This window comes from Natrix helvetica, assembly GCF_964273705.1.
Source record: "Natrix helvetica genome assembly, chromosome: 5".
NCBI lineage: Eukaryota > Metazoa > Chordata > Lepidosauria > Squamata > Natricidae > Natrix > Natrix helvetica.
Genome location: NC_138551.1, coordinates 5,058,378 through 5,084,080, shown reverse-complemented (window position 1 = coordinate 5,084,080; position 25,703 = coordinate 5,058,378). Strand labels below are relative to the sequence as shown.

Genomic DNA, 25,703 nt, shown 5'->3' with positions numbered 1-25,703 from the left:
GACATGCAAGAAAAGTGGGGCCAAGCTCACTTAACAAATGTCTCATTTAGCCCCATAAATTTTGGGTTCAAATGTTGTCGTAAATCAAGGACTATCTGCAGATTTCGGCCTCTAAAAGGAAATCGGGTGTAAATTTAGGCTGATCACGTTTTGGATTCCAAGCGGTTCATTGGCTCATGTCAGTCAGGATTCAAAGTTCAGCTGGAAACCATCGGAAAGAAGTCCTATCCTCAAACAATGAACAATCAAGTTAGCCTGACCAAGTGTTAAGATAGGAGGGAGGTGCATGATATTAGCAATAGCACTTAGACTTATATCCCACTTCACTGGGCTTTTCAGCCCTCTCTAAGCGGTTTACAGAGTCAGCCTTTTGCCCCCGACAATCAGGGTCCTCATTTTACCAACTTGTGAAGGGGGGAAGGCTGAGTCAACCTTGAGCTGGTCAGGATCGAACTGCTGGCAGTCGGCAGAGTTAGCAGACAACACTGCATTCTAACCACTGTGCACCATGGAAGGGAGGAAGGAAGGGAGGGAGTGAGGGAGGAAGGAAGGAAGGAAGGAAGGAAGGAAGGAAGGAAGGAAGGAAGGAAAGAAAGAAAGAAAGAAAGAAGGAAGGAAGGGCAATAGTACTTACATACTGCTTCACTGTGCTTTACAACCCTCTCTGAGTGGTTTACAGAAACTGTAGCAAGAAAGGTTATAAAATGAGTCAAAACACACCTAACACGTGTCTCACTTAGTAACAAAAATATTGGGCTCGGTTGTGGTCGTAAATCGAGAATTACTTAGAAAACCTTCGTCTTTAGCTCCTCTTTAAGGGTATCTTTAGGAATCACCCAAAATGGTCGACAAGAATCCCCTTCCTTTCGCTTTTGTCCAACTTCCCCAAAGAGTTAAAATCGTACGAGAAATGAGGGGCGAAGCCGAGATTAAAAATTGCAGATCCAATAAATCTTGCAAAATCCAAGAATTGCTCCTGAAAGGCTGGCTGGTTCACACAGCATCGTTTAACCCCTACCGAATTGTACCGACTGCATCCCCAAAGAGGTTAAACTTGGTTAGTTTTAACTTTGGTTTTTTTGTTTTTGTTTTTGTGGTTGTTTTTTTTTTTTTTTTTTTTGCTTCTCTGGGTTTAAGCGTCGCAGGGGAATTGAGAGAGTGTATTCAAACCTGAGTTGATCAATAATCAGATTAAATATGCTGTGTGAATGCTGCCAGAGGTTATTAAAAAAAAGAAAACAAATCCTGGGAGATATTTATCAAGAAACCTCAAAAACATCAATAGAGAATGTGAAACGATGCACAGAAGAGATGCAGAGATGCACACAGGGGGAGGGTTAAAAAAATCAACATATTTTAAAAGACGGAGGGGGGGGGAGGCTTTAATTGTGTTGCTGTAACTGCCATCTTAACTTTTTTTTGACCTTGGAGAATATGAACACCCACCTCTCTCTTAGAAGAAGGAAATATTTTGAGAAATATTAAAAAGAGTTCCAAGAACACCGCAGATGGGGACTGCAGCCAAGAAATTAAGAGACACTTGCTCCTAGGGAGGAAAGCAATGGTAAATCTAGGCAGCCGACTAAAAAGCAGAGACATCACCCTGCCAACGAAAGGGTGCATAGCCAAGGCTACGGTTTTCCCAGTTGCAATGGATGGCTGTGAAGGTTGGACCATAAGGAAGGCTGAGCGCCAAAGAATGGAGGCCTTTGAACTCTGGTGCTGGAGAAGACTTCTGCATTGAGTCCCTTGGACTGCAAGGCCATCCAACCGGTCAGTCCTAGAGGAGATCCACCCTGGCTGCTCTTTAGAAGGCCAGATCCTGAAGAGGAAACTCAAGTCCTTTGGCCACCTCAGGAGAAGGAAGGACTCCCTGGAGAAGAGCCGGGAACGATGAAAGGCAAAAGAAGAAGGTGACGACAGAGAATGAGGTGGCTGAATGGAGTCACCAAAGCAGTCGGCATGAGCTTGAATGGACTCCAAAGGATGGTAGAGGACAGGAAGGCCTGGAGGAACATTGTCCATGGGGTCGTGATGGCTCGGACATGACTTGGCAGCTAACAACAGCAACAACAATTAAAAAGGCAGGATATTATACTTCCCTGGATGATAAATGGAGAAACATGCTCCCATTTTTCTAAATAGCCCTCAGCAGATGTCAGCACTTAAGAGGTAAAAAGATAGCTAGCTCTATTCATAAGCAAATACGTTGGATCCAAGATCCAACAAAGCTAGCATTAGCCCTCAGCCACAATAGGAATTACCCAACGCTCCTTCATTGCGTCATCTCATTGCCCCACCCCCAGCAGTTCAAACTTCAACCAAACTTAGCTCAGACAACCTGCAGAGCCAGCAATGACCTCTACATAACCCCTACAACAGCCAATAGAGTACATGTTCTCGTACAGGAACAGGAAGCTCAAGTGCAAAGCCCAAGAGAAGGTAAAAAAAAACCTTCACTCTCAACTCCTTGTAGTCAGCTGCCCAGAGCCTATTGGTTCTGCTTCATCAATAAATGAACCCTCTTTCGAATCAGCTTCCAGCCTCCATTTTATCTCCAGTGCCTTTCTCCCGGCTTGGAATGGAACCAGATAGATATTTCTTCCCACAACTTCTTCCCTCTCTCTAGATGCCTCTGTTCTGACCCAGCCTTAGCAAAACCAATAAACAGACTCCTTGTCCTGAAAAACACCTCTTTATTTAGCTACTGTGAATTAATGGCATTCTCACACCAAAAAGTCCAGGCAAGAGTCCTTCAAAGGGTTAACTGCAGTAACAGATCTTATCAGTTCCTTGTGATAATTGCGAAAGGCTGCAAATTAAGTTCTGGCAAGCAGTCTTTGTGGCACGAAACACAATGAGCAAAATCTTCAGAAATACAAACTGTTGTCTCCTACGACCACCACTCCCCTTTCCTTCTATTTATTCCCCAGCCAGGGAGGGGCCATTCAGCATCCGCGTGTGCCTTTCTTCCCGAGTCGGCTCCTTGTCCTCAGTTGTTCTCCTCTCCTAACAGCTCTGCCCACACACACATCTGGAATAGGCCCCAGCTGTTCTTCCTTCCCACTTATCTCCAACTCCGAAGGCAGCTGGGAAATGCCGGACGTCCCTGTCTCTCTCTCTCTGCTTCCGACGCAGAGCATCCATCAGAGCCTTCCCCAAACTCCAGGACTGGCCCAAGTTTTCCCTCAACCTCATCATCATCTGAGTCTGACAGCTGGCAGGCCACAACAGTCCCTGAACTGGTAGTAAAACAGCTTCCTAAGGACAAGAAATGACAACGCTGTGATAGAGACGGCGTCAAAAAGGCTTCAAAACAAGCCAACAATATTGCCAGGGAAAAGACAAGGCTTTCTTGTATTCTTTCGCTCTTTAGATATGTTCAGAATAGAGAAAGGAATCCCATCTGTTCAGCAAAGATGCTGATGGGATGCCAACAGGTGACAAAAGTTAAAAACAACAACCGCAGAGCTGTTGGTTCGTTCTCTCTGACAGGGACGTGCATGAATTCCGTAGGGAGATGAGGAGAAACGAAATAAAGAGATGTGATTGAAATGCCAGGCTTACAAAAATAGGCTAATATATTATATATAAGATATTTTTTAAAAAAAAAACTTTTTAAAGAATGATTTTGAAACTCCAGAGCTGGAGGAATTGCATCCAAAGACGATAAATTGCTAATGAAATGTTAAATCTTGGTTAAAATATCAGATGAAAAAGCAAATGCACAGGTGGTGCCTGGCTCAATAGTAGTAGCTGGGAGTGGGAAATCTTAACAAAATAACAGAATAACAGAGTTGAAAGGGACCCTGGAGATCTTCTAGTCCAACCCCCTGCTCAGGCAGGAAACCCTAAACCATTTCAGACAAATGGCTCTCCAATCTCTTCTTTAAAGCCTCCAGTTTTGGAGCACCAAAACCTCCAGGGGGCGCATCAAAATCTCCAGAATCGGAGCATCAAAAATGCTGTTTTGGAGCACCAAAACCTCCAGTGTCAGTGCACCAAAATGTACAGTATTGGATCTTGGAGTCCTAGTGGACAACTATTTAAATAGGAGTCGGCCATGTGCAGCAGCCACCAAAAAAGCCAACTCAGTTCTAGGCTGCATTAACAGAGGGATAGATTCAAGATCACGTGAAGTGTTAATACCACTTTATAAGGCCTTGATAAGGCCACGCTTGGGAAGTTGCATCCAGTTTTGGTTGCCATGATACAAAGAAGATACCGAGATGCTTTAGAAAGAAGGATGCTTCATTTGACAGTCTCTGTGACGTCTTTCAATTTTCTTGTACAGTTTTCAGGGAGCTAAACCAAAGCGACCTTTGGTTCTCAGATTACATCTGCAAGGTGCCGAGAACTCAAATCTAATTTTTTGCCAAATATGGCTGTGTTCAGAGGTCAGAGGTATTGACAGCTTCCTGAGCATAAAGCTCTTTAGCTCTGACAAGATAGTGGGGAATGGAAGGATTGATAAACTTCGTGAATGAGAAGCGAAACATCTTCAAAGAAGAAAATAAGAAAGTCCAGTTGCTTCCTGAATAAAAATTGCAGACTACGGGAACTATTAAAACTACTCAGGTGACCCTGAGGATACAAATAAACCTCCAGTGGCCTCAGCAACTCTTTAAAAGGATGCAAATAACCAGCTGTCTGCAAGGAGTATAAATCCTTCCATTCCCCACCATCCAGTCAGAGCGGAAGAAGCTTCTTGGATGAGAAGCAAAACGTCTTCAAGAAAAAATAAACAATAAAGTCCAATTGCCTGTGGAAAAAAAGAACCTTTGGGACTTGCACAGACTGGTTAGCTTTAAACTTAGATTCTTGGTGGCTTTGCTGTGAATCCGATTCATTGATTGAGCTTTAGTATCTTTCGCCTCTTTCGCAAAACAAGAAAATAAATTCCTTCGGTAGCCAAGCCAATATTGTCCTTGACTTAACAACTGTAATGGAGCCTGCTCATCATGATTGCAACTTATGATTTGTGTACATATGAAGAACGGTTGCAGGAACTGGGTATGTTTATCTTAAGAGAAAGAAGGACTAGGGGAGACATGATAGCATTGTTCCAATATCTCAGAGGTTGCCCCAAAGAAGAGGGAGTCAAACTATTCTCCAAAGCACCTGAGGGTAGAACAAGAAGCAATGGGTGGAAACTAATCAAGGAGAGAAGCAACTTAGAACTGAGGAGAAATTTCCTGACAGTTAGAACAATTAATCAGTGGAACAGAAATTGCCTCCAGAAGTTGTGAATGCCCCAACACTGGAAGTCTTTAAGAAGAGGTTGGATAACCATTTGTCTGAAGTGGTGTAGGGTTTCCTGCCTAGGCAGGGGGTTGGACTAGAAGACCTCCAAGGTCCCTTCCAACTCTGCTATTGTATTGTACAGTGGATGGGTGACATGATCCACCGAACTTTAAGATCTCTTTTGTGGTTGACGAATGTCATGGGCATTAAACCGACCAATGGCTGTCTATGGCAGGGGTCCCCAATCTTTCGGACCTCAGGGACCACTAAATTCATAATTTTAAATATCAATTATAAATTACTTAAAAGAATGTGGGAATGCAGTAGGCGTACTATATCTTCATTACAGGAAAGCATTTGATAGAGTACCATGGGATATGATTCTGAGCAATCTAGATGACACGATAATTAATTGATTTCATTTTGGAGTGCTTGTTGGTGGTTCTTCCTCAAAGGCGTGAAGGAAGTTGGCACACAGTTCAGTCCTGAATACTCCTGGAAGTGTTTATTAGTGTTTAATAATTAAAAGGTAGAGGAAACGTGTTTGTATTGGTAGGTGGCACACTACTGAAAGGGACAGCTAATACTGTAAAAACAGTGTTTCTTAACCTGGGCTGACTTTAAGAGGTGTGGACTTCAACTCCCAGAAATCACACAGGAAATTCTGGGAGTTGAAATCCACACCTCTTAAAATGGCCCAGGTGAAGAAACACTGCTCTAAAATAGGAGTCCCCAACCTTTCGGACCTTAGGGACCATTAAATTCATCATTTTACATCCTGCCGACCACTAATATGATCTGCCTAATGACCGGCTGAGTGGATGTGTCTAGGTGGTCATGTGACTGGGTGGGCATGGCCAACTCAATGCCACTCAAAGGGAGCCTCGCCACCCTCTATTCCTCCCTCCCTCCCAGCCCCTCCCTGCCTGCCCATCCGGGCTTCCCAACAGGAAGCAGTTGCTGGAGCTGAGCAGCCACCATGAGAAAGAGTTGGCAAAGCAGCTCACTTCAAATTGGATCTGACCGAGAAGGAGGCTCAGTGGAAGCACCTAACTGAGGACTAGGAGCATAGGCTTTCCAAGCAGAGGGAAGACCTGCGGGAGTGCAAGGCCAGGTACTGGCGCCTGAAGGCTCACTGGGCTGAGATGGTCAGCCAGTTCCAGGCCATGATGCAGTCCCATTGGAACAAGGCCCTCCGGCTCTTTGTCACCAGCGGCTCTTCCTTCCAGCTTTCGCTCAAAGCCCCAGGAGGCTGAAGCAGACCCTAAGTCAGAATTTCTGCCGCCCTCCGACCCCCACAAAAAGACCCCCAAGCAAGGGGGAGACTCTCTGCAGCAGCACAAGCGTTCATTGCACGTATCCCTCCCAGGGGCCGTAGTTTGAGGACCCCTGATTTAGTGCAATATAAAAAATGCAAATCATTTTTCTCCGGACCGCCAACATTTTCTCGTGGGCCATCAGTGGTCCATGGACCACCAGTTGGTGACCGCTGCTCTATGGGCAAAGTTTTGCTGAAAACTGGAAGAAAATTGGGGTTTTCTGCAAAACCATCATAAAATTCAGTCACACGACCAGGAGGCACTGCAAACAGCAGCAAGCACAGATAGTGCTCGACTTACAACCACTTGTTTAGTGACCATTCAACGATCCGATGGCCCTGAAAAAAGTGCCTTAGGGCCTATTTTCACACTTACGACAGTTGCGGCATCTCCATGGTCCCATTATCCAAATTCGGACGCTTGACAGCTGACTCGTACTTACGACGGTCGCAGTGTCCTGGAGTCGCGTGATCCCCTTTTGCGACCTTCTGACACGCAAAATCAATGGGGAAGCCAGATTCACTTGACACCCGTGTGACTGACTTAACCGCTGCACTGATTCACTTAACAACTGGGCCAAGAGAAGTTGTAAAAAGGGAACAAAGCTCACTTTAAAAACACCTCACATAGGGACAGAAATGTTGAGCTCAATCGTGGTCATATCTCAAGGACTTCCTGTAAATACAGCTCCTTTGTCCAGTGCTTGAAGTTTGGTCGCATATCCACCAAGAAGCGACCGCCGTCAGAACTTCAAATCTAGCTTACAAGAACCCCTCCAGATAAATCCCTTGAAATTCCGAGTGGCCCCTAAGCAACCGGTCGTAACTTGAGAACTGCCAGTATTTCATCCCACCCTGTTGCGTTAGCTCAACCCTTTTCACACACTTGTGCCATTGCCGAAATCATTGAAGTTGATCCTTAAATTGGATTCATTGGGCAGAGAGGTGGATGAACACAGCAATTTGAAAGCAATTCGATAGAGTTTAGTGTTTAGTCCAGGGGTGTCCGAACTTGGGAACTTTAAGACTTGTGGACTTCAACTCCCAGAATTCCCCAGCCAGCCATGCTGGCTGGGGAATTCTGGGAGTTGAAGTCCACAAGTCTTAAAGTTCCCAAGTTCGGACACCCCTGGTTTAGTCTTTCTCAACCTGGGCAGCTGGGAGACATGTGGACTTCAATTCCCAGAATTCCCCAGCCAGCAAAGCTGGGAATTCTGGGAATTGAAGTCCACCCATATTCAAGCTGCCAAAGTTTAGTGCATTCTGTAACTCTAGAAAAAAACGTTTGAATTGCCATACAAGTGGTATGGTGTGAACAATACAATACAAACACACCCATAACACCCCATCTCCCCCCAAGTTAGGACCACAATCGAGCCTTCAATTTCTCTCGCAAAGCGAGACATTTACAATACAATACAATAGCGGAGTTGGAAGGGACCTTGGAGGTCTTCTAGTCCAACCCCCTGCCTAGGCAGGAAACCGTTTACCGTTTCAGACAAATGGCTATCCAACATCTTCTTAAAGACTTCCAGTGTTGGGGCATTCACAACTTCTGGAGGCAACTTCTGTTCCACTGATTAATTGTTCAAACTGTCAGGAAGTTTCTCCTCAGTTCTAAGTTGCTCCTCTCCTTGATTAGTTTCCATCCATTGCTTCTTGTCCTGCCCTCGGGTGCCTTGGAGAATAGTTTGACTCCCTCTTCTTTGTGGCAACCCCTGAGATATTGGAACACTGCTATCATGTCTCCCCTAGTCCTTCTTTCTCTTAAGCTAGACATACCCAGTTCCTGCAACCGTTCTTCCTATGTTTTAGTCTCCAGTCCCCTAATCCTCTTTCTTGCTCTTCTCTGCACTCTTTCTAGAGTCTCCACATCTTTTCTACATCATGGCGACCAAAACTGGATGCAGTATTCCAAGTGTGGCCTTACCAAGGCCTTATAAAGTGGTATTAACCCTTCACGTGATCTTGATTCTATCCCTCTGTTGATGCAGCCTAGAACTGTGTTGGCTTTTTTGGCAGCTGCTGTGTTGCAGAAAATCAGGAGACTCGGACAGCGAGATCAAGAAAAGCTTTATTTGGCCAAATGGCTCAGACGGTGTAAACTCACATTTGACGTCTGAGCGAGGTTCTTAGGGAGAAGCGTGTTCTTATAACTTCTTCAAAAACAGGAAAACACAGAGATATACTAATTGGTCACATATTTTAGGCTGCTTATTATTATTATTATTATTATGCTAGAAAAGCAGATAACATCTTTTTTTCCCTCTGTATCACAATTGACTTGCAAAGAAGCTATTCTAAGTTTCTGGCAGAGGACTTGTGGTTGACTGAACTACTTAACAGCAGGTGCTATTTTTGCGGCTTGACATTTAAGTTTCTGTCTCAAAGATGTTTTTTTGTACCTTCCAAAGCGCAAAGATAAAAATGACCAAAGGTCATCTAGTCTGACCCCGAACCATCTCACCTTACCTCCAAGTCTCACTTTACGTCCTCCCTTAGCTGCACGTTTGTTAAAAAGCTTTTGCCCCATTTTGCAACATCTCCTGCCACACTACGCATCACTGCACTTGTCAAGTTTATAACACCGTTGTTAAGTGAATCTGGCTTCCCCATTGACTTTGCTTGTCAGAAAGGGATTACGGGACATGCAACCAACATCAATATGAGTCAGTTGCCAAGCATCTGAAGTTTGAACCCATGACCACGGGGATGCTGCGAAGGTCCTAAGTCCATTTTGTCTGGGCTGTGTAACACTGGTCACTAAATGACCTGTTGTAAATTGAGGACTACCTGTACTAAATCTTGCACACTTTCATTTTGCTGCCTGTTCCAAAGGCACCTTCACTGGCTGGGCCAAGAACGAACTTCTACAATAAGTAAATTAAATTGAATTGAGTTAAATTGAATCTAATCGAATCGAAACTAAACTAAACTAATTAAATTAAGTTGTTAGATTAAGTTAGATTAGGTTAGGTTAAATTGAGTTGTTAGTTAAGTTAAGTTAATTTACATCTCCCATCCAGTGGTGGGTTTCAAAATTGTTTAGAACCTCTTCTGTAGGTGTGGCCTGCTTTGTGGCCTGCTTTGTGGCAGTGGCTTGCTGGCCATGTGACTGGGTGGGAGTGGCTTGGCAGCCATGTGACTGGGTTGGCGTGGCCAACTTGTAAAATGTGGTAAAACTCACTTAACAACGCTCTTACTTAGCAACCAAAATTTTGGCTCCAGAACTCTGGCATTGAAGTGTACAAGTCTTAAAGCTGTCAAGTTACAAGATCCTTGCACCCCTAACCCTTTAGAAAAAAAGCCCCCAGGGGTGTTCAAACTTGACAGCTTTAAGACTTGTGGACTTCAACTCCCAGAATTCCCCCTCCAGTCATGTTGGCTCGGAAACTGGCATTGAAGCACACAAGTCTTAAAGTTGTCAAGTTACAAGACCCTTGCACCCCTAACCCTTTAGAAAAAAGCCCCCAGGGGTGTTCAAACTTGACAGCTTTAAGACTTGTGGACTTCAACTCCCAGAATTCCTCCTCCAGTCATGTTGGCTCAGGAACTCTGGCATTGAAGTGTGCAAGTCTTAAAGCTGTCAAGTTACAAGACCCTTGCACCCCTAACCCTTTAGAAAAAAAACCCAGGAGTGTTCAAACCTGACAGCTTTAAGACTTGTGGACTTCAACTCCCAGAATTCCTCCTCGCGCTCTTCATCTTGATGATGTGCGGACGGGCAGGGGGAGGGAGCTGGAACTGGTTCTAAATGGCACTGTAGATTTGTGGAACCTCTTCTATAGAAGAGGTTAGAAGTGGCAGGAACCCACCCCTGCTCCCGTCCCACTCAGAGGTGAAATGCTACCAGTTTGGGGCGAAGCAGTATTTCCGGCGATCAGCTGTGACACACAATTTATATTAGCTAGAAAGCAGAATTTCCTGCGCTCACATTTGCGAACCGGTAGCGAAGGTAAGTAGATTTCACCCCTGATCCCACCTCACCTCCCCACCGGCCGCTAATTATCTGCAGGGATCCTAACTTACCGGCAAAGAAGCTGAATAGAAGTGCTAAACTTGAGCATCTGATCCTCATTGTTATATGCCTGCGCACTGTTCGTTCTTTGTTCCTCGGCAGCAATGGGGCTACTGATGTAAGCTGGAAGATCTGGGATGTTATTTTGAGCCACAGCCCAGCCCCTCCCTCCCCCCCACCCGCATGGCACCCCCCCCCTTTCCAAGATAGTTATGGCTCAGCTGTTATGCTGGGCATTGTCAGCTGTTTTGACAGCTCAACGCTGGGAACAATGCAAGGCTGAAGAGGAAGGGTTCATTTTTTAAGTACTGCCTGTTCTCATCACCTTCCGGGATACCCAAAAAAGTTAAGCCCTTGCTTTGATATTTGGGGTGGGGAGAGTCTGCCCTGGAGAGGGAAAGGTGGAGAGAATGCCAGGGCTAACTTCGTTAATGCTATGATCTCGGCTTCCCCAGCAGCACGAAGCCGAGTTCTCGTCAAGATAAGCTCCTTTTATTGAATTGACAGTGAATTCCTCTCCAGCAAAGTCTTTCCTCTCCCACAGTCTTTCAAGGTAGTTCCCAATTCCCGACCTTTATCAGGCTTGGAGAGCGGCCAGGGCGATATTTTTCAGATGCTGAAATATTTGGCAAGAATGCAGGAATGATGTTGGATATCCATTTGTCTGAAACGGTATAAGGTTTCCTGACTAGGCAGGGGGTTGGACTAGAAGACCAGCTAGGTCCCTTCCAACTCTGTTGTTGTATTGTATTATTGTATTGAATGAACTCATGGCCTCCTGCAAACTCCACTCCCCTTTCGCTCCTCTTTTATTCCCTATGGGAGGGGCCATCCAACATCCACCTGTGCCTTTACTCCCAAGTCAACCCCTGTTCTTTAGCTCTTCCCTTCGTCTGGCAACTCCCTGCGCATGTGCACACTGGGAACAGGCTCCAGCTGTTCTTCTGCCTCACTGATGTCTGACTCTGAAGGCAGCTGATAACTGGCATACGGCTCTGGCCCCCTCTCTGCCTCCGACGCAGAGCCCTCATCAGAGCCTTCCCCAGACTCCAGGACTGGCCCAGGTTCCTCCCCAACCTCCTCACTGTCTGAGTCTGTCATCAGCTCCACTGTCCCCTGGAGGGCCACAACAGTTAAGCCATGAATGAACCAAGTTAGCAATGTTAAAAGGTGCTGTGTTAGTCTCCAGTGGGGCAAAAAAGATCAGAATTCCTATAGCACCTTCTCCAACGGACGGATTTTAAACCAAGCTCAAACTTTCATAATTTCGGATTATAATTCATCTGCTGGAAAAGACACAACCAGTTTTATACACAGTCCTCCACTTACCAAAATTCATTTAGTTTGAAGTTACGACAACATTGGAAAAAAAGTAACTTAGGATCATTTTTCACACTTATAAGCATTGTAGCCTCTCCATGGTCACATGATCAAAATTCGAACACGTGGCAACTGATTCGTATATATGACGGTTGCAGGTCAGGGAATCCTGACCCGAGATCTTATGACAAGCGCAGTCAGTGGGGAAGCCAGGTTCAATTAACAACCGTATGACCAATTTAACAACTGCCCATTCAGCTAACACAGGGGTGTCCAAATTTGGGAACTTTAAGACTTGTGGACTTCAACTCACCCTGGGGAATTCTGGGAGTTGAAGTCCACAAGTCTTAAAGTTTCCAAGTTTGGACACCCCTGATCTAACTGCTGTGGCAAGAAAGCTGATAAATTGGGGCAAAACTCACTTAACAACTGTTCTTGCTTAGCCATGGAAATTTGGGGCTCAATTGTGGTCGTACGTCGAGGACTAACTGACTCTTTGCCAAGATGCCAAGACTGTCATAGTTCAAGATGAAAAAAAGAAATCCCAGTTTTTCACTTCTTGAGAGAAACAATCTGCCCAATTTTTAGCGGTTGCAAAAGGAGAAAGACTTGGTTGGTGTGATCACCGCTTCTATTCAGTGTACCAATCTGTAAAATGGGAACAAGGAATTGGTTTCCTTACAATGGGCAGAGGAAAAAAAAGCTGGTTTATCCGCCAATTTCTCGGCTAAGTTGAAACCATCTTTCGTGTCGCGTACCCTTCAGAGCATTAGCCTCTGGAGTAGCATGTCTAACTCCCACAGGTGGTAAGGCCACACTTAGAATACAGCATCCAGTTTTGGTCACCACGATATCAAAAAGATGTGGAGACCAGAGATGGTATTCAGACAGTTCAAACCGCTTCAGGCGAACCGGTAGCGGAAATTTTAAGTAGTTTGCAGAGCCGGCAAATACCACCTCTGGTTGGCCCCGCCCTCCCACCCATGTCGTTCCCTATCCTATATGCCTTTGTTTTTAAGCTCAGTTGATTCACCTGGCTGAACGGATTGCTAATAATAATAATAATAATAATAATAATAATAATAATAATAATAATAATAATAATAATAATAATAATAATAATAATAATAATAATAATAATAATAATAATAATAATTTATTTCTAAGCCGCACCCTCTCCCGAAGGACTCGGGGCAGCGTACAATAAAACAAATAAAATACAAAGTACAATACAATACAATACAAATCTGAACAAGACATACATATAAAAAGAACGTATATAAAACGTATACAAGGAGGAGGTAGGCTAATAGCTAAAAAACAATTAAACAATTAACAATTAAAACAATTAAAAAGTCACAATATTTAAAAACCCCGATAAATAAATTCTATTGAATTACATTAATAAAAAACCCGTTAGGAGCGATATAGTTGGATCATGGTTGAGCCAGGCCAGCTACTTGGAATAGGTGGGTCTTGAGCTTAACTCTGAAGGAACGGAAGTCGGACGTCGTCCTAATATCCGGAGGGAGGTCATTCCACAGGGCTGGGCCCGCCACAGAGAAGGCTCTACTCCTAGGCGCCGCCCCTTGACACTGTCTGGTGGACGGCACCTGGAGGAGTCCCTCTCTGTGCGAGCGAATTGGTCGCAGGGATGTATGGGGCAGAATACGATCCCGCAAGTAACTAGGTCCTGAGCCATGGACCGCTTTAAAGATCGTAATCAAGACCTTGAAACGCACCCGATAGACCACAGGAAGCCAGTGCAGCTCGCGCAGGAGAGGTGTCACATGGGAGTACTTCGTACTCCCCATAATCACCCGCGCGGCCGCATTCTGGACCAACTGCAGTCTCCGAGTGCATTTCAAGGGAAGCCCCATGTAGAGAGCATTACAGTAGTCCAGGCGAGACGTCACCAGCGCGTGGGTGACTGTGCGTAGGGCGTCCCGGTCCAATAGGGGGCGCAATTGGCGCACCAGGCGAACCTGGTGGAACGCCCCCTGGCCACGGCTGTCACATGGTCATCCATGGACAGCCTGGCATCCAGGAGGACGCCCAAATTGTGCGCCCGCTCCACGGGGGCGAGTTGAATGCCCCCAATGGCCAGAGATGGGATTAACTGGTTGAACTGGGGGGCCGGAACCCACAGCCACTCCGTCTTGGAAGAGTTGAGCCTGAGTCGGTTGTCATCCATCCAGACCCGTACGGCTTCCACACACCGGGACATCACTTCGACGGCCTCGTTGGGGTGGTTCGGGGTGGAAATGTACAGCTGAGTATCGTCAGCGTACAGATGATATCCCACCCCGAAACCACGGATGATCTCACCCAGCGGCTTCATGTATGTGTTGAACAGGAGTGGCGAGAGGACCGACCCCTGTGGCACCCCACAGGTAAGGGGGCTTAGGGTCGACCTCTGCTCCCCTGCCAACACACGTTGCGTCCGGCCAGAGAGGTAGGAGCCGAACCACCGCAAAACGGTGCCCCGGACCCCCAACCCCTCCAGTCGGTGCAACAGGATACCATGGTCGATGGTATCAAAAGCCGCCAAGAGGTCTAATAGGACCAGGATAGAGGAACAACCCCTATCTCTGGCCCTCCAGAGATCATCCACCAACGCGACCAAGGCCGTCTCTGTGCTGTGCCCGGGGCGAAAGCCGGACTGGCGCGGGTCTAGATAATCATTCTCCTCCAGATGTCGCAGGAACTGAGAAGCCACCACACTCTCTACAACCTTCGCCAAAAAGGGAAGGTTGGAGACAGGACGATAATTGGCCAGCTCCGTAGGGTCCAGGGAAGGCTTCTTGAGTAAGGGTCTCACCACCGCCTCTTTCAAGGCGGCCGGAAGAGACCCCTCACCCAACGAAGCATTCACTAGGCCCAGGAGCCAGTCGCGTGTAACCTCCCAGGATGCCAGTACAAGCCAGGAGGGACACGGGTCCAATAAACATGTGGTAGGTCGCAGTCGTCCACGCAATCTGTCCAAATCCTCGATGACAACCAAGTCAAACTCCTCCCAAAAAGGTTTCTCAAGACTCGCCACTGGCGTCTCGACTGGGCCACTGAAGGGGACTCAATCCTTCCGGATTTGAGCGACTTTATCCAGCAGATATTTCCCAAATTCCTCTGCCCTACCCTGTAAAGGGGCCTCCCGCGGCCTCTGAAACAGAAGGGAGCGGGACACCCAAAACAGGGCGGCAGGGCGGTTCTCTGCGGATGCAATGAGAGCGGCACAATATTGACGTTTGGCCGTTCTCAATGCCACTAGGTATGTCCTCAGATGGGCTCGTACCTGTGCTTGGTCAAATTCGGATCGGGAGGATCTCCAACGACTCTCTAGGAATCTCTTGCGGCGCTTCATCACCCTTAGCTCTTCGGTAAACCAAGGAGCCAGGGTGGATCGTTGCCGCCGGAGAGGCCACAAAGGCGCCACCCGGTTCAAGGCCCCGGTAGTCGCATTATTCCACGCGGCCACCAGGTCCTCTACCCGAGGGCGGGTCAGGGCTGCAGGAGGTGGCCCAAGCTCCGTCTGGAACCTATCTGGTTCCATCAGGCGCCTGGGGCGGAACCATCTAGTGTTTTCCGGTTCCGCCTCCCCGCAGCGAGGGGTAGCACCAGGGAAGTCAAGTCGGAGGAGTGAGTGATCTGACCATGACAGAGGAGTGATGGTTAAATTCACTCCTCCCAGATCACTCAACCACTGGCCAGAGACAAAAACAAGGTCCAAGGTGTGACCTCCCTCATGTGTCGGGCCCTGAATCATTTGAGTCAGGTCCATGGCTATCATGGAAGCCATGAACTCCCGAACCCCCTCTGATGCTTCTCCCACCGATGGCAGGTTAAAATCCCCCATCACTAGAAGTTTGGGGGTCTCAACCGCCACCGATGCGATCAGCTCGAGGAGCTCAGGCAGGGTCGCTGATGTATGGCGGAGAGCCAGGTATACTATCAGCAGGCCCAACTGCCTCCCAGGGCCCCATTTCACAACAAGGGATTCACATCCGGACGTCTGTGGCACAGTGGACTCCCTCGGCTCTAAGTCCTCCCGGATAATCACTGCTACCCCACTGCCCCTTCCCCGGGCCCGGGGCTGGTGAAATGCTTGGTAACCTGGTGGGCACATTTCCACGAGGGGTAAACCTCCCTCGTGGCCCAACCAGGTTTCCGTTATTCCCGCGAGGTCCGGCTCCCCCTCCAAAATTAGATCATGAATGAGGGGGGCCTTATTGACAACGGACCTCGCATTGCATAACAACAGCCTCAGGCCCTGGGCCTGCAGATCCTGACCACCTAGAACGCGGGGGTTGGTACAAGCGACCGGGTGTGACCAGCACCCACGGTCTCCCAACCGACTGCGAGTTGTTAATCTGTCCTCGTATCTGCCCCTCCATACGACTGTTGGAATCAAAGAGCCCTGTATAGGAATGGTATCCTCTCCCCCCTCCTCCTCTCCGCTCCTTCTGCTCGTGACCCCACCTGGTGACCTGGCTCTGTCATCGCTCCTGATCTGACCCACCCACCCCCCAGCCCCTAAACCCCTAAAAGATTTTAAAAAACATTTAACTAAAAAACCCCTGAGCCTCCGTTTCTTCCACCTCTCGGGGTCTATAAACCCGTCATCAAGGCGGGCCCTTGTAAGCGTCAAGGGCCATGCCTGCGAGAGGGGGGTCTCCCGCAGGCGGAGCATGTCAAACCTCGAATAAATAATCTTAATCTTAGAATCTTAAAAAACACGATGGGGTCAAAATGTTATAGATGGTAAATGGTCAGTCATAGAAAAAAGAAAGGGGGGGGAAGAGTTCTTAGATGACCAAATGGTGATCTGGGTGGAGGAGAGATGGTCTAGGGTATAATCCAAATAGTCCCAATGTCCTAGTGATGTTACTGGCATCCATGACAGCTCTTTCAGCGGCTGCTGTTGAAACCAGCCTCTCACCTTCCAGTGTCCTTCCAACTCCTTCTTTCCTCTCTCTCCATTTTCCTCGCTTTCCTTCCAGTCTCTCCTTCTCCCTTCCAACCTCTTAGCTCACCAGCTCGCTCCTTCCAATCCTCTCAGTTCACCCATTCACCAGTCTCTTTCCTTCCAACCTCACATTCCTCCTTTCAGCCGTTCTCACCTTCTTCCTTCCTGTCGCTCTCTGCAAAATGTTCCAAAATGCTCCAAAAGGCTGTCACAAACATCACCATTTCCAGCTCACAACCTCTTTCCTCACCAGCGGGACAGCCTCTTCCCTTCCAGCCTCACGTTCCAAAATGCTCCAGCCTCCAGCCTCACGTTCCAAAACGCTCCAGCCTCCAGCCTCACGTTCAGCCTCTTCCCTTCGAGCCTCACGTCCCAAAACACTCCAAAACACAGTCACAAACGTCCAGCTCACCAGCCTCTTTCCAGCTTCAGCCTCTTTCCTTCCAGCCTCTCCTCGCAATTCCTCTTTCTAAGCATTCTCTCAAAAACGCTCCACAACGCTCCACACGCTCCAAAACGCTCCGAACGTTGCCATTTCCTCACACGCCGCCATTTCCGATGCCGGTCTCTCTCCCCCATTCCACAGATCGTTCACTCTTTATCCTTCCCTCCGGTCTTCTGATTCACCCTAGCGGACCCAAATGGGTCGAAAATGGGCCAGGGTGGTCATGCTAACTGACTTCCGACCCTCAGATGGAAATGAGGGTCGGAAATAACCTTTTCGCCCATCGCTGAGCTCCGTGGTATTCTGGAGCTTCAGGAGGCGACTGCCATCACCGGAAGCTCCTCCTCCTCCTGCTGCACCTCCGCTGAGCTAAAACACAGCTCAGCTCACCAGCATTGACACCGAGGGCGGTCTTTGCGCAACATGCTTTCTCATACAACTGGTAGGAAAAGATTTGAAATTCCACCCTGGCTGAGACTCTAGAAAGAGCGGAGAGAAGAGCAACAAATATGATTAGGGTGTAAAGTTTCCTAACAATAATTCATAATGATCGAGCCAATGTTTTAATACAAAAACCGGTGATTTATTCTTCAGGAGGACCACAAGGGATGAGGTGCTTGGGGCCCAAAGGGAGAGACCACTGAAATATAAAGATGAAGAAATTACCATTCTTAAGCAGATTCCGAAAAAGATAAGATAGAGAAAGAAGGAAGTATTCCTCCTTATCAAAGAAATTATACAATAAAGGAATTTGGTTTAGATGGTTATTGCCAGAATGTTGATCCCTCTGGCAATAATGCAATACAATATAATATAATACAAATATAATACAAAAAGGGAAATAGGGTTAGAATTAATACAATGCAGGAGGCTGAAGCCTTCATTAAAAAGCATTTCCCCCTCCTAGAGGACGAACACAGCGAAGGTAGTGAAAAGGATAGCAAGGTACAAGACAAGAAGGAAGGGGGGGGCTGTAGCTCCCTCGGGGGACAGGGAGGAAGGAGCAATATCGAAAAGGCTCAGGTCACAAAAATAAAAGTATTTGAAATAATAGTAATTGTTGATATTCTAGAAAGTGACAAAAGAAAAATGATCGAACACATGGTTGACAATATAGAGTAATACTCTGTTTTCTGCTTATCTTTTATATTTTGTTTTTAAGATTTTAAAAACTCTGAGATTTGGATGGATTTCTATCACTAGTGTGGGAGCTGCCAAAATTTTCTATGTATCCCCTTACCTTTTCCCATAAATGTTTAAAAACCAATAATTTTTTTTAAAAAAAGCAACGGTGATTTATTAACAGCTTCATTAGGCATTATTCATTAGGCAAAATTTACTCGCAGCCATTCCTTTGCTCTCTTTATCTGCTTCTGAAGTTTGCCCCGTTTCTTTCCTCCCCTCAGTCTGTGTCATAAATACCCAATAGATACACCCGTCTCGAACCAGCTACTGTGCCAAGAGCATGCGTGGAATGTCAACACGGAGAGTTGACATAGGGCACTGGAGCAGTAGTGAAATTCAAATGGTTTTAATACCGGTTCTGTGGGCGTGGCTTGGTGGGTGTGATGTGGCTTGGTGGGCGTGGCTTGCTGGGTGTGGCAGAGGAAGGATACTGCAAAATCTCCATTCCCACCCCGCTCTGGGGGCAGCCAGAGGTGGCATTTGCTGGTTCTACAAACTACTCAAAATTTCTGCTACTGGTTCTCCGAACTATTCAAAATTTCCACTACCAGTTCTCCAGAACCTGTCAGAACCTGCTGGATTTCACCCCTGGACTAGAGGCTAAAATACATGAAGAAAGGTTGCAGAAGTTGGGTATGTCTAGTGGCTAGTCTAATGAAAAGAAGAACTAAGGGCGACTTACTAGCAACCAAGTTTTCTAGCTGAATTGAGTTCTACCACCAATGATGAGATATGCCTCATAATATGTTAAATCTGTTCCAATATCTAATGGGCGGCCACAGTTAATAGGGATTCAATCTATTCTCCAAGGCACCTGAGGGCAGAACAAGAAGCAATGGGTGGAAACTAATCAAGGAGAGAAGCAACTTAGAACTGAGGATAAATTTCCTGACAGTTAGAACAATTAATCAGTGGAACAGAAATTGCCTCCAGAAATTGTGAATGCCCCAACACTGGAAGTTTTTAAGAAGAGATTGGGCCCCATTTGTCTGAAAGGTATAGGGTTTCCTGCTCAACCAGGGGGTTTGGACTAGATGACCTCCAAGGTCCCTTCTATTATTCTGAGTGATGCAAACAGCTTCAAAGAATGTAGAGGAGGGGAATTAAAAGCACAATGACTATATATGTATACTTTTTTGTTCTGGTTTTTTTAAAAGGAGGAGAATTCATGTTAAAATTAAATGTGTATATTGAAAAGGAATTATAAATACCATCAACATAAAATGGGGCTTGCTCAGAAGCTGAAATACACCAAGTAAAGGAAATGAAGAGTGGGAAGTAGAGGAGAGAGGTAAGGGAAGAAGAGAGGGATAGGAGAGAGGGATAGGAGAGAGGGCAAGGGGAGGGGGACGAGGAGGAGAGAAATGAGGAGTGGAAAGGGGAGAGAGGAGAAGGAGAGAGGAAGGGGAAGTATAGAAGGGAAGGATGACAGAGGGAAGAAAGGAGGGAGGGAGAGGGAGGAGAGAGGGAGAAGAAAGTGATGGATAAGGTACAAATATGGTGTATGGAGAGCAGAAGAGCCAATAATTGTTTTTGGGAGTTGATGGTAAGGTGAATTGATGTAAACATTTAATAATACAATATGATGTTGGCTATGTAATAGCCTAAATGTGATTATATGTTATGAAAATGAAAAAAATAAGAAACTTTTTGGGGGGGAAAGGAATGTTGAGGAGTACCTCATATAAACCATCTTCTCTAACATTTCATTTCTGCAAAAAAATAAAAATAAAACCCAACACCTGCTTCCAACATATCTCTGTTGAATGAGAATCCTATTTCTCAAGCTTGCAACCTCCGAGATGGAATATTAGCCCTGCATATTTTCAGCGCTATTATTTGGCAATGCATTTTTAGTTTCGGATTACTTGGCACCGCTCAGTCATTGTCTGGACGCTGGGATTTTGCTGAAGCTACATCAGCCGGCTCCCCGAAACATCTTGCAATCTCCATTTCGGTTTGATTTTGGTTCCCAAACTCCAGACCCTGGCTGGGTCTCGGTGTTGCGTTCACACGGTTTATTCAGCTGGATTCGCCTTTTTTTATTCTTATTTGGTTTTAGAAAATTTAGATGACATGTTTAAGCATCTAAAGTGAATCCAGTAAATATTTTGCTGCAACACACTATAAAGCAATAAAGCAAAGAATTAAAGGCCATAACACACACACACCCAAAAGAAAGGAATACAGCAATGTCACTCATTAAACTGAATTAATTTCACTGGGATTAAAAATTACTCTTCTATATAATTTAACAGAATAACGGAGTTGGAAGGGACCTTGGAGGGCTTCTCATCCAGCTCCCTCCTGTTATACAAATTCAGATAAATAGTTGTCCAATTTCTTTCTAAAAATCTCCAGTGATGAAGCAGCCACAACTTCTGAAGGCGAGCCGTTCCACTGATTAATTGTTCTCACTGTCAGTAAGTTTCTCCTTAATTCCAGGTTGTTTCTCTCCGTGATTAATTTCCATCCATTGTTTCTTATCCTGCCTCCTGGTGCTTTGGAAAAGAAGTTTATTTATTTACTTAGTTTTCTCAAACATGTACAAGATAGCAGGTATAAGTATAAACATGGACATGAACACAGGACATGGGTACGAAAAATTGGGGGCAATAGGACAGGGACGGTAGGCACGCTGGTCCGTTTATGCACGCCTCCTTTACGGATCTCTTAAGAAATGGGGTGAGGTCCACAGTAAACAGTTTAAGGTTGGAGCTGTGGAGGTTTGAGGATGTAACAACGGAGTCAGGTAGAGCATTCCAGGCATTGACCACTCTGTGGCTGAAGTCGCATTTTCTGCAATCGAGTTTGGAGCAGTTTACCTTGAGTTTGCATCTATTGTTTGCCCGTGTATCATTGTGGTTGAAGCTGAAGTAGTCGTTGACAGGTAGGACGTTGTAGCAGACAATTTTGTGTACTATGCTTAGGTCAGACCTTAATCGGCACAGTACTAGGTTGTCCAAGCCAAAATTTCGAGCCTGGTGGCATAAGGGATTCTGTTGTGAGCAGAGGAGTGGAGGACTCTTCTCGTGAAATACCTCTGGACTCACTCGATTGTATTCGTGTCCGAAATACAGTGTGGATTCCAGGCAGATGAGCTGTAATCGAGAATTTGTATATTCGGAGAATTGGTTGAACCCCCCCCTTCTTTGTAGCAACCCCTCAAATATTGGGATTCTATTGTCATGTCACCCCTCGTCCTTCTTTTCATTAAGCTAGACATACCCAGTTCTTGCAACCGTTCTTCACATCTTTTATCCTCCAGTCCCCTAATTATCTTTGTTGCTCTTCTCTACACTCTTTCTACAATCTACACATCTTTTCTACATCGTGGTGACCAAAATTGGATGCAATATTTCGAATGTTTTGGGCTTTATAAAGTAGTATTAATACTCCACGTGATTTTGATTCTATTTCTCCATTAATGCAGCCTAGGACTCTGTTGGCATTTTTGGGGACTACTGCAGCCCACGGCTCACTCATATTTAAGTGATTGTCCACTAGGGCTCTCCCTCGCATTACACATTGTGCTAGATTCCACCTAGTGTTTTTGGTTTTTGGTTTTTTTGCCTAAGTGTAAAACCTTACTTAGTTGGAATTCATTGTCGGAATGTATTTTTATGCAACAGCTACCGTAATATTTAACCAATAGATGGCAGTGTTTTCAAGTTTGGATCTCTATACTCTTATGCTTTTTTGTTCTAAGTAGAGTTTCCTGTTTCAGATAAATAGTTGAGCAGTAAAGCACATGGTGACTGTATTTTTTATTTGCTTTCAGTGGTGCTTTATATAAAACAGAATTTCTATTTCTTTTCTCACCATCGGGGTTTGTTTTGTTAGAGAGTTTCTTTCAGTCTTATTCCCCATCCACCCACTCACAACAAAGACAGAATAATAACAGAGTTGGAAGGGAGCTTGGAGATCCTGTAGTCCAACCCCCTGCTCAGACATGAAACCCTACACCAATATACAGTCCAATCTCTTCTTTAAAACATCCAGTGTTCGAGCACCCACAACCTCTGGGGGCTATTCATTCCGCTGATTAAATGTTCTGTGACTTATCTGTGGGTGTGTATTTAGGAAACTCACAATAACAGTCAATGTGGCATTTTCATCATTTCTCCACTCCCGGAAACTCTCTGGCAGCAGCTGTCTCGCCCATAACTTCACCCTAAGGCTTTGCATTCTCAGCCAGGGAGCTTCAGCTGCTTTCTATGTAATGGGACCTGTCCTGAGAGAGCTGCTTCCCGATGGCCTTGAGTGCTTCTGCCTCGACACCTGACCTCCTGGCCTTATTTCCACACAACAGATAGCACAACAGCTGGTAGGAGGTATGCCCAGTCCCTAGCATTAAAAATAAACCCAGGGATATTTGGTCAGCATATAAGTTCAAATAATAATTTCAAACAGTTTATATCAAGCAGATTTTCTTACTCATTTTTGTGATCTAAGTTTTCTTGGTATTGCCCCTTCTCCCCCCGCCAGCAGAGCTCCGGCCCCTCCCGTGTCATGTAAATCTGTTGTAGAATCATCAGGTTTATCTAGGAGTGCTTTGTTTTTTTCCATAAAGGCCTGAGCCTCTATGGTTGTGTTGATTCTAACTCTTGTGTCCTCCCAGAATATTAACATACCTTCAGGCATCAACCATCTAAACCACACCCCCTTCTGGTAAAGTTTCTTCGCTAATTGCGAATAGTTTTTTCTTTTCTCTCTCACTTTCTTGGGGATCTGTTTCAGAATGGTTATTTCTCTATCTTGGTATTTCAAAACTTGCCCCCTTTGTGCACTCAGAATCTCATCTCTTGTGGTCTTTCTAAGAAATTTAATGTGTACCTCCCTGGGTACATTGTGTGTTCTAGCATATGCTGAGTTTACTCTATAAACCAGGTCCAGTTCCCACCCCATCTGTTGCTTTTCTTTCTGAATGTATTCAGCCAAAATGTTTGCCATGATGTCCCTTAGACCTTCATCATCTGCCTCGACCACATGTTGAAATCTAAGAAAAAAGGACATTCTTTCAAATTCTGTTTTCATCTGGTGGATCTCAAGTTCTTTGTTCCCCTTCTGCACCCCTTCCATCTCCCCCCTCATCTCAGCCGTCCTCCCCTCCAAAAGATCCAGTCTCTGTGAGTTTTTACTCGTCTGGACTTGGTTCTCTTTAAGCTCTTCTTTCATCTCCTTTAGTTGACTTTTTATGTCCTCCTGTCCCTTTAAAATTTGTTGGAACATCTGTTGAAAGTCTGTCTCAGTAGGTTTGGGCTGCATCAAAGAGGTTAAAGTCTGTTGTCCACTGGGACTGGATACTGTAGATGTCGGGGCGGAGACAGCAAAGCCCGGCTTCCCCGGGGGTGGTCTTTTAGGTGGCATTATGTTGAGCAGTAAGGAGTTCAAAGTCAATACAGAGAAGGATCAATCAAAGAGGAAAAACCGCCAAGAGAGTTCATGAGACTAAGGGTCCAGGCAGAAGGGCATTTTTCTGATTAAAATTTCTGGCAATAGAGTAGTAAAATCCTTTGTTCCAGGGAATCCAATTCTACAAGAGATTTGTCTGAGTGTCACGGAGACAAAGACAGGAAGCCTGAAGTTCTATAGGTGGAGTCAGTTTTCAATGTTTATAGAGACAGCAGAAGTGTGCCATCTTGCCCTGCCAGCTTCGGAGTTAAGAGACATAACAGAAAGTTTTTAAAGTTTCCAAAATTTTCAGATCACCATCTCCTTTGTAAAGTTACAGTCCAGAATCCGCCTTCGTTATGAGCGTGGAATCATTAGATGGCTCTCTCCCTTCCTCCTCCTCTAGGGCTGAGAGCAAAACAGTTTATAGCCGCCTGTCCGAGGGGGGGGGAAATCCCCCTCCCTCCAGCCACGCTTCTCCAAACCGCGTTGAAAACAGCTGGCAATTTCTTTATAGGCAAGCAAAGGGAACGGGGGGAAGTTTCCACCTCACCACACAGCAACCACGTCCTTCAGATAGCTCGTTCTTCCAGCTGCCTCCTCACGAAGACGCCGGAGTGCCTCCCCATCATGCTTCCTGGTGCCTAGGGCGATGCCGGGGCCCCCCCCGGCCGCCGCTGACTCAGGGGATCCCCCGCGGTGCCGCCCCTTCGGCAGGAGCCTCTATGGGGTATTGAATTTTGTTTAAATGAATACCATGAGTACGGGGGGAGGGGACACCTTCCACATATTGTAACTGCCAAAATTTGTAACCCTTTCCATTACCCCTTTCCTTTTTATTTCTTTAAAAACCAATAAAACTTTGTTTTTTAAAAAATAAAAATAAACCCAGGGCTCCCAATAGTTTATAACTAGGGTCTCCAGACCCGGCAAATATAAGACTTGTAGACTTCAATTCCAAGAATTCCTGCTGGCTGAGGAATGCTGGGAGTTTTAACAGAATAATAAAGTTAGAAGGGACCTTGGAGGTCTTCTATTCCAAACCCCTTGCTCTCAGCAGCAGGCCCGAGATTGGGCCTGAAAACCTGCAGTGATGGTGCAGCCCCAACTTCTGGTGGCAACTTCCATTCCACTGGTTAATTGTCCTCATTGTTAGGAAGTTTATCCTGAAATCCAGGTTGCTTCTCTCCTTGATTAGTTTCCACCCATTGCTTCTTGTTCTGCCCTCAGGTGCCTTGGAGAATAGCTTGACTCCCTCTTCTTTGTAGCAACCCCTGAGATATTGGAAGACTGCTATCATGCCTCCCCTAGTCCTTCTTTTCATTCAACTAGACATCCCCAGTTCCTGCAACTGTTCTTTCTATGTTTTATCTACCAATCCCCAATCATCTTAAAGTTCCCAAGCTTGGAGACCCCTGGTTTGTCTTATTATTATTATCGTGCCATATCCGTCAAACTGGTTTCTTAGATTTGGAAGCCATGAAGAAGTTCTTCTGTCTGGACCAGGATTAAATGAAGCATGCCGTAAAAAATCAACCTTTTCTTCCCATCCAGGTCCCACTCAGGAAGAGGTGGGTTTCTACCAGTTTGCACCGGTTCGGGCGAACCGGTAGTGGTAATTTGGCCTGGGTCGCAGAACCAGCACTGACCCAGGCTGGCCATGCCCTTGAACCGGTTCCCCAGTCTCCACTGCCATTGCCGACATGTTTTGTTATTAGTTTTTCATGGTCTTCTTTCATGGTGGCCAGCATGACTCAACGCTGAAGGCGCACGGAACGCTGTTCCCTTCCCACCAAAGGTGGTTCCTATTTTTCTA

At 45.9% G+C, this 25,703-nt stretch overlaps 1 protein-coding gene across 2 annotated transcripts in view; it reads right to left on the bottom strand.

Moving 5' to 3' along the window:
* The window catches only part of CHRNG (cholinergic receptor nicotinic gamma subunit), a 51,311-nt gene extending 40,627 nt beyond the window's left edge, over window positions 1–10,684 (bottom strand). For both annotated transcript variants that reach the window (XM_081956084.1, XM_081956085.1), the window contains exon 1: window positions 10,592–10,684. In XM_081956084.1, the coding sequence (XP_081812210.1) occupies window positions 10,592–10,640 (49 nt within the window). In that variant the 5' untranslated portion in view covers window positions 10,641–10,684. The remainder of the gene's footprint in view (window positions 1–10,591) is intronic.
* Window positions 10,685–25,703: the final 15,019 nt, after the last annotated feature.